Source organism: Mustela nivalis (assembly GCF_964662115.1).
Source record: "Mustela nivalis genome assembly, chromosome: 14".
NCBI classification, from domain to species: Eukaryota; Metazoa; Chordata; class Mammalia; order Carnivora; family Mustelidae; genus Mustela; species Mustela nivalis.
Window position 1 is genome coordinate 91,872,385 of NC_139033.1, and position 9,615 is coordinate 91,881,999.

The 9,615-nt window shown below is 53.3% G+C and overlaps 1 protein-coding gene across 1 annotated transcript; it reads right to left on the reverse strand.

Moving 5' to 3' along the window:
• Positions 1–518: 518 nt before the first annotated feature.
• On the reverse strand, positions 519–7,757 carry CRYBB2 (crystallin beta B2; the record flags this gene model as incomplete). The annotated part of the gene is made up of 5 exons (XM_082698977.1): positions 7,686–7,757; positions 4,871–4,989; positions 3,552–3,684; positions 2,376–2,518; positions 519–687 (listed from the first exon to the last, which is right to left on the reverse strand). Exons 1-5 carry the CDS (start codon positions 7,737–7,739, stop codon positions 519–521), a joined length of 618 nt encoding a protein of 205 aa, XP_082555103.1. The 5' UTR covers positions 7,740–7,757.
• Between the last annotated feature and the right edge of the window lie 1,858 nt (positions 7,758–9,615).

Here is a 9,615-nt window from a genome sequence, read left to right on the forward strand (position 1 = left end):
GAAAACTGGCGTTCAAGGGGATTACACCCTAATGTGGGAATGGCAGGCAGCAGGTATATTTTTAAGGGCTGAAGCATCCGTCACGTGCCCCCGCAAGTGGTGGTTCTCAGCAACCATGGAAAGGGGAGCTAGGAAGTCAGCCCAGCCAGCCCCTCACAGGGCATAGACGGTTGTAAAGCAGACAAAGAAACAGAAGCTCAGAGAGGTTGGACAGTATGCCTAAGGTCACACAGCCAAGAGTCTCAGTAAGGACTCTGCTGTCCTGCCCCAGCCCAGACACTCTCTGGTTCTCTCGGTCTGTTTCCGTCTCTGTCTCTGTCTCTGTCTCTGTCTCTCTCTCTCTCTCTCACACACACACACACACACACATGCACGCACGTAATACCCGATCCGGTTCCCATTGGAGATAAAAGGCAATGCAACACAAATTGCAAGTCACACTTTATTCACTCGCCAGGAGGTCTGGGAGGGATCCTGGGCAGCAGACCAAGCCCCTGGGAAGGAGGGAAAGGCGGGCACTAGTTGGAGGGGTGGAAGGCACCCCGTTGGTGCCACTGCATGTCGCGAATGCGGCGCACGGACTGCACCTGGGGGTGGGGAGCCCCAAAGTCACCGCTGTCCTTGTAGTCTCCCTTCTCCAGCAGGTACTGGAGCCCGCGATAGCCAGGGTACTGGTAGCCAACCCACCTGTAGGCCAGAGAGGAGGAGGGGACGTGGAGGACAGAGGAGAAGCAGAAGAAGAGGGAGAGAGGGATAGAGAGCATCCTTAAGCCGCTGGGAAGAGGGGAGCTCCCAGTCATTTCTCACTTCCTGATTGTTGAGCAGGAACACCATCCTTCCAGCATCCTGCCCCTGCTTTCTTCCTTCTCTTGATGGGGAGCTCACTACCTCTTGAAGCAACTTTCGACTGAAAGCCTGATGCTGGGATCAGAGGAAGGGGAGATCTCAAGCCCACTGAAGCCTAGAATAAGACAGGTCTCCTAACTGCCTCTGTCCACCCTCATCCCATCCCCATGCCTGGCTGCAAGGCCAAAGGAGAGGAGGCTAAGTCCCAGGAGCCCTCGGTAATCCCTTTGTCATTTGAAGCCATCACAATCTAGGGGTGGTCCTTCACTCTTTGGAGCACCTAATGAGAGTTACAATTTCTTCCCCTCAAAATGATACAAAGTCTTGGCCAACAAGGACCTGCCTGGCCAACCCCTGTGTGCACCTGCAGCTCTATATCTTGGTCTTGTGTCTTATATCTCTGTGCACTAGCCAGTCTAGAGTTTGTAGAGTCCCTCAGACTCATCAGGCTCCCCTGACCACAGGACCTTTGCCCAGGCTGTTTTCTCTCTGGAATGACCTTCTTTCCTCTCTTTACACCTGCACTTCCTACTCTTTCTTGGGATCTAAGTTCAAGAGTCTCTGCTTCAGGAGGAAGTCCAGATTTGTGGCAGATTCTTAAATTATTAACAGTTGACCCCAGCTAGGCTGTTATCTCTACAGAGCAGAAGGCAGCCCTCTTTGATCTACCTTGACACACTGATCACCAAATGTGATGCCTGTCACGTGATGGGGCTCAACCAATTGGACAATGAATGAAGAAATAAATGAAGAGGACCATGAACACAGAACTTGGCACACAATTTTAGGAATCTGATGAACCCCAGAAAGCCAATATATGTTGGCCAACCAGCTCTCTGGAGGGCAAAAGAGTCTTGGTTTTTAAAGATGTTCCAATTTCAGTGGTATAAATACTCCCACTATGGCTGATTTTGACCTACCAAAGTTTCAACAACCAGCTCACAAAAATTCTGAAAATTGAGGAATGTGCTTTCCTGAGCTGGTATGAACAGGCTGCAGCAAGCCACTACCCATAGCCCATCTGTGGACCTGCAGAGAATCGAAGTTTGGCACAAGGAGAAATTCCCCATAGGTGATGGCCAGAGTCTATGTATCAAGGAACTTTAATTCAATGGGAAATGACACCTCCTGTTTCTAAACTCAGGGACCCATGCAGTAAAGAAGCAGCGTGGGCTGGACTTCCTGCCTCTCACAGCAGTGTTAAGATCACTCAACTCATCCTTTCCCTTCCGGTCCCCCCTCTGACTCATCTGCGCCCCACTAATGTTCACTGTCTTGCTCTTGGGAACTGAGGTTAAGACCATGCTTTCTCTCCTCCAGAAGTAGGTTATTGCCCAAAGGGAAGAGCTGGATGGGACCATTGGGGCCAAAAGCCACATACAAGCTCATGATTTCCATGCCCATTTTCCAGAGGGAAGACTGAGGTCGCTGGTATACAAGATCAGCAGGGTACAGGGCAGAGTGGGACTCAGGATCTCAGCAGTCTGGGCTCCTATGGCAGGGTTAGCAGGGGCTGGGTCTCCACTCACGTGCCACTCTGCACCCGCACTGATGACACCTTCTCCTGGTATCCATGGGCATGGAAACTGGGCACATCATCATCTATAATTTCCATCTTCTTTCCTGTGAAGTTGGGGTTCTCATAGAGGATGATCTTGTGCTCTTGGCTGTCCTATGGATAGAGATCAGAGAAAGTGAGTGCAGGAGATGAGTCCAGGGTGAGCCTTCCCACCTGTCTGGATGCCACAGCATGGGGATCAGCACAATCCCGCTATAGACTTCTTGTCCCATACCCCTACTACCTAAGTGTCTATACCAACAGCAGTTAAACACCAGCCATTTGTTGGGGTCCCACTGGGCTGTCTTCATGTTACACTCAAGAGTCTATACTTTAAGGCACATTCAATTCTGATAGGTCTTTTTCCCTCAGCTCTCTTTAAAAAAAAAAAAAAAAATGGCAGCCATGATCTACACACAGAGAGACACAGGCTGGTGGGGCCCGAAGCAGGCAGTTCAGGTATTTTGGCTTTCCTTCCTTGCCACACCTTTTCCCATCCTCCAGTTCCTGTAACGGTTTTCTTAGTCATCCCCTTTAATCCTTTAAAGACTCTCATGCTATCCAGCCGTTAAGAAAACCAAGACTTAGAGAGGTAAAGCCGCTTGCCCATGGTCACACAGCTGGGAGCGCCAGAGTCAACATAGGAAACCAGGTCCATGGGATACTAGGTCCAAAGTTCTCCAATCTTCCCTCACGCTCTGGGGAGAGTTAGCCTGCCTCCAGGAGGCTTGGGAGTGGACCTGAGCACTGCCAGGCCCTTGGCCCTCCCTAAGAGTTCACATTCTAGTAAGAATCAGGATCAGAGAAGCACCAGAAGGTCCCACCAACATGAGTTATGAACACGAACTAACCTACCTTTTCCCCCACACCCAATCCCAGAATATCTTTTCACATTTGGGATGGCTACTGTTTATTAAGCAATTGCTCTGTGATGGGTTCTAACCTCAGGCAGAAGATCTGAGTATCTCCATTTTGCAGATGGGGAAACTGAGGCCCAGGGAAATGAACGACTTATGCTAGGTGACACAGGAAGTGCGCCCCACCCATCAGAAAGCTCCCAGTGCTGGAGGTGAAGTCTCCATCCTGGTCCATAGAGCCCCGGCTCCAAGGTGGCAAAGAGAGGAGGCAATGAGAAGAGGCGCCTCACCACTTTGATGGGCCTTAGGGAGCTGAGGGAGTCCGTCCTCCGGCTGCTGGTCCATGAGTCCCAGCGGGGATACTCGCCCTTCTCGAACACAAACTGCTCACCCTTGCAGTTGGCTTGTTCGTAGCCCACCCAGCTGCAGTGAGACAGAAGGAAGGCAGGTCAGACCAGCTCCAGCTTCCCCGAGTGACTCTAGCCCCCCGGGGCTAGCACCTGCCCCGCTCCCCCGTCAAAATCCAGACGCTGCCAAGCCAAGAGCAGAATCGCCTCAGTCATCCAGAACTCAATTCTGAACCATCAATAATCCTTACTAAAAATATAAAAAATTCTATTTCTAAAAAAAAAAGAAAGTAGAGAGGTGTCAATTCCATTTGAGAAATCCTTCCATCCAAATGTTAACATAAAAAGGCAACTGAGAATCAGATACAGTGTTTAAATGGTCAAAACTTCACTTGTCTGGGAAGACGTTCTCCTGGGTCTACCAGATGCTCTGAGTATGTTGAATAATGGAGGCCTGAGCAGGCCCTTCCTTTGGCTGTGTTCTGCAAACCCGCAGACTGACTTAAGGGAAATCATTGCACTCTGCAAAATTCCCTGAGAACCTTGAGCTATGGGATGGGTCACCCAGGACCCCCAACCTTCCCAGGATCCCTGACCTCTTGGGAGGGGCTCACAGGGGCCACCCCCAATTCCTGAGGCTCTTGCAAAGACGGAGTGGTCAGGGAATCTAAAGGATGGACCCCTGTGGGCTGCGCTGAGCTATGTGATACAATTAGGGCAGAGTCACATCTTACCAGCCACCTTGCCTTCTCTCCAGGGTCAGGGACCCAAGGGTGCTAGCCCCCAAATGTGCCAGTGAATTTGCTGAGATCCAATAAAGCTGGGATCAGGGAAGGGGACAGTGAATACAGAGCTGGGACATCCGACTTTAAACCTCACAGGAGAGGGACGACACTCCCAGAGCCAGAGATTGGCAACTCTAGAAACCTCCATGAGAGTCACTTTGTCCATCTCCCTGCCTCGAGGAAGTGGCTGGCCTTGGGGTCATGCTTTTCCCACCTTTGGAAGCTGAGACTCAGAGAAGGAAGTAGCTGGTCCAGTGTCACACATCATGAAATTGGTGGAGTTTAGATTTGAACCCAGCTCTACCTGACTCCAAAGCACAAATCGTCTCCAGAGGCTGCCAGCCACCAAATCGCACAGTCCAGGGGGCACAATAAAGGCAGATTTCCCCAGCTCCACAGCCCAGTTGCCTCACCCTGGTGGCCCCCAATGAGGTGAGCCCTCCCTGCCCGCGCACCCTCCCAACCCCTGGTACATACGGTCCAGCCTGCACCAGGACAGAGCCTGCCTTCTCCACGCCAGTCTCCTTCAGGTTGGGGCAGGGCCCGCTGAGCTCATGCGAGTGGCCCTGGAAATTCTCCTGCTCAAAGATGATGATCTGTAGCAGGAGGAGAGTGTCAGACCTGTCACCATGGGGAGGAGGGAAGCAGGGCATTGGGGATGGGGAGGGGGCTCCAAGAGCCTCTGGGGATGCTGCCTGGCTCCTCTCTCAGGAGTCACAGACCCAACAGGGAGTCAGACAGCCCCGGCTCAGCCAGTCCCCAGCTGTGAGACCTTGAGCCAGGACTTTGCCTCACTGAACCTCAGTTGCTCCATCAGTGAAATGGGAAATGACAGAACCTACCTGATGGGATTGCTGGAAGGATTCAAAGAGTCACAGTTCGCACACAGTGTTTGCTCTGTGTGTGGGAGGCAGACTCCTGGGAATTAAGGGATATCTTACAGAGCCCTCGGGCCTATGTGGCAGAGTTGAAGTTGGAGTCCAAGTTTATCTGATGCCATTTCCATTGGGGCAGCCCTTTGCAAACTAACGTGCACACAAAGCCTCTGGGGGTTTCTGAGACAGCCCATCCCAGGGTGCAGCCCCAGAGGCTGAATTTCTCACGAACTCGCAGGTGAGGTAGGACTTCTCTTGCTTCTGCTAGAGCCAGTCCACCACCCTACACATCTATCTCACCCCTGGCTCTGCAGGGCCCCTTCTGACCAGCCCCCAGAATGCTTCTTAAAGGGGCTTCCCTCCCTTTGCCTCACCTGGCACTCTCAGCAGCCCAGAGAAGGGGACAGTGGGATCCCCATCAAGGAGGTGGAAGGGGCCCCCAAGAATGTTAACTTGGAGGCCAGCCCCCACCTTCCATGATTGCAGAGCCCATTTGGGGGCTCTGTGGCCGCACTTCCCCAGGGAGATGACCCTGGGGGAAGAGCAGAGCTCAGGGCAGCGGGCTCCCAGAGGGATGGCTGCACAATCCACGCGGTCAGCACTGGCTGGGTAAACACATCCCTCTCTCCCAGGCTGGGGATTAACGAGATAAAGCCAGGACCAGGAGGCCCCGTGGGGCTCTGAGACAAATTCCATGGGCTCAGTCCAGCCTTTGAGGTCACTGACTTGACTGCAGGAGGGTCAGGGGACCTGGGCTCTGTTGTCACCTTATTGCATCCGACACAACCTTGGGAAGCAACTTGGTTGGTTCGAGCCTCAGGGGCCCATCTGTAGAATGGGGGAATCACACCTCTTTTGCAGGGTTCTGGGAGACTCAAGAACTGGGATGCTAGGGGCTGGTTGGTGACGACCCTGGCCTGGATACGAGGGCTTGCAGCGGGGAGGAGGACAAGGAAGCTCAGCTTCTCCTTGTATCCACAAGGCCTCAGGGAGCCCAGAAGCTCAGTGTTATTATTACTGCTATTGTTTGTGGGGCTTACCACACGGGGACTCACATTTTACACAATATCTAATCTTCTCATGTCTGTGAAATGTGCTCGACCAGTCCAAACGAGGATGTACTCTCACGGAAGAGACACATCAGATCTTGAAGATTTAGAATAGGAAGGAAATAATCGAAAATCACTTTCTCATAAGGATTCTATTGATTCTCCATGAGGCTCTAGTGGGTTTAATGAATGAGAATACGAGAATTAATTTCCATTTCTTTGTCCTTGTTTATCACGGCGGCTAGGACATGTTAAATCGCATATGTGGCTGGCTTTCTGTGTCTAGGGGACAGAGGGGGTCTGAACATGACACAGCGGCCTTTGTACTGGTTCTCAGACTCACATGGCTCACGCCCACCTCTGGGCCTTTGCACTCGCCGCACCCTCCATCTGGAATGTTCTCCCTTACCCCCACCTGGCGTACAGGGCTGTTGACCCGGATCTCTGCTCTCATGCCACCTCCCTCAGAGAGGCCTCCCTGATCACCTCTGCTAACACCACGTTCTTCATTCATCCCGACTCTGCACCCTTTTCCCTGTTTCATGTTTCCTGAAACACTTCCCACTCCTTGAAGTCCTAGATTTGTTTGTTTGCTGTGTGTCTTTCCTCCTGAAAGTAAGAATGGGGTTAGTGGGTGGAGGGACTGCATCTGCTCAAGCTTTCCCGGGCTGCGGAAGGACAGTGCCCAAGCCAGGGCCCTGAAGCAGAGGGCCACAGGACTGAGCCAGGTAGAGGTGGCCAGGTGGATGGTTGCTGGTAGAAGCTTGGGTACAGATTGGGTATGATGAGCCCTGGCCATTGGGCTAGGATCTACCACCCTTCCCCTGCCCCTGGGGTCGTAGGAGGGCAGGGCCGACAAGGAAGCAAAATGATAGCCAGTTGTTACGTGGACACACCACACTCCAGGGTGATCTGGTTTCCTTTGTCTCATACACCACGCGCTGTGAATCCAGTTCTCCCCGTCTTACAAAGAAGGGAACTGAGGCTCAGAGAGTTCGAGTGACTGTCCCAGGACACACAGCAGGTCAGGAATCCCAGCTGGCTCCTGTCCGCAAGCCCCCTCTCACACTGGACTGTGAGTCTGCCCCAGCTCTGGGGAACCTCCATGGGCATTGGGGTACGGGGTAAGGCAGGGACACTGAAGTCACCAACGCTGGAGACCAGTGTCAGGAATCTTGGTGTGCCAGTTGTGGGCTGGGGAGGGGCCTGCAGAATCAGCGTCCTACCCTGGACGCAAGTTGGGGAGACTGAAGCCCAGAGAGGGGAGCTTCAGGAAGAAAGATGCCAACTTGGCTTTCCAGAAGGAAAACTGAGGCTGGAAGAGGCATTCTGCTTGCCCGCCCTGCCCTCTCCCACCATGGTACCGACCTTGGGGTTGAGGGGCTGTTGTTTGCCCGCTTGGGTCTGGTGGTCTGAGGCCATCGTGGGTGGTCCTGTGGAGGAATGACCTGGAAGAGATGGGGGAAGCGGTGTGAGGACCTCTCTGGGCCCCCGGCTTTCTCACGTGGGGGCCCCTGGGCCGCTCTGCTCCAGCCCTAGAGCCTGGTTGATCACCCTGGTCTCCGGTGGTCCCAGAGCAGTGGGGTCTGAGAGAAGCAGTCTGAAATTCCATCCTTAGCTTCATTTCTTTGTGTCCAGGCCAGTTCCAGAGGGGAAAATGAGGTCCGCTAAAGAAGTGGTGGTAAACTAGAGCTTCAGCTGGTTCCCTAATGGGTCCTGGTCAATTGGCTCCAGAAAGCAAAGCAGAAGGCACAAATTTCCTGACCGGAAGAAAAGCGCAGGCCACAGCACCCACAAACTGGCCATGCTTGGCCACACTCTGGGTCCCGCTTTGTATCTCACAGAGCCCCCTATCTCCCTGCCTCTCACCCCACCTTCCTCCTCCAGATTGCCTCCCCGCCCCTTGCCCAGAACACCGAAAGCTCCTCTTTGCCGTCCATCTTCTTCCCCCCATGAGTGCACACATCTGGGATGGAAGGCAAACTAGAGGAAGCAAAGAAGTGAGTGTGATGCCGGACCGTCAGGCACCGTGGCAGGCAGCCGCAAGGTAGGCAGGAGAGAACGTCAGAAAAGTCTGGAACGCCGGCACTGTGTTCTTTCCCACAGGAGGGGCAGTGAACCCGAGCCTGTGTGTCCCCACTGAGGACGGGAGACCAGAGCTCCTGCTCCAGAGAGAATGCCCAGCTGCCAGAAGCCCTTTCCACACCAGAGGCTGGACTGGGCCATCCCCCAGAAAGAAGAAATTCGGATAAGCAGCTTGGGAGCCAAACCTGCTCTTCTCTGCTAAGTAACCAGCCCTGAGAGCCTGTCACAAGGTCAGAGGCCCAGCCGTGCGGCCTGGTCATCAGCCTTCTCACGCTTAAGATTAAGTTCAGTTGGTTCAGTGTGGGGGTGCTGGTTCCACTGTCCACTGGCATTGAGGTCCCGGGTGTGTCATCCTCTCTGTGCCTCAGTTTCCCACTCTGCCAAGTGGGGACAGTCATGGCGCCCAACAGTGTCGATGAGCAGGTTGTGACAATTGGATGCCATGATTCAGGAAGAGGAGGCGCATTTGGCAGGGGTGCTTGGTAAGTACCTGCTGTGATGGCATTAGCTGGGTTATTTCCACCAACCTTCAGCGGCCTTGAAATCCCTTGTTGCTAGGAGCACCCAGAGAGCCCTGGCGGCTTCCTAGCCACTAATAGTCCCAACGCTAGACGTGGAGCAGGCACCTGGGAATGGGGAAATGAAGAGGGCTGGCTCACTAGCCTAGAAACGATGCTGAACCTTCACTGGTTTGATTCTTTCCACGCACAAACCCTTGGAGTCTCCTTCCTAGTCACTACCGAAACAAAGATGCTGGTGGACCGGTTCTTATTAATAGAGAGTATTGCCTATGTCCAAGCTATGTGCCACACTACCCACTGTTACCTCAAAGGCCCACAACGAAAGAGGTTTTATGACCCATCTCCCCATTTAACAGAAATGAAAACTGAGGCTTCGAGCATGGAAGTCTTTGCCCAAGGTCTCCATATCTGAAATGGGTAGCTCCTGGATTTGAACCCAGGCCTCCCACGCTCTCCATCAGGAATAAGGATGAGAGAAAAAGGCAAGGCAAGCAAGCGAAGCATTCTTACCAGTGACACCAGCCCTCGAGAGTGCCCGTGGAGCCTGGCCGGCGGGAGGTGGCATTTATACCTTCCCCAGGAGTGCTGGTGCCAAGACGGGTGATTGCTGCATCCCCAGAGAAAGCAGGACGAGAATGCTGGATTAAGCCTACACCAAAGCCCGGGTCAGCAAATGCCCACAGACATTGTGT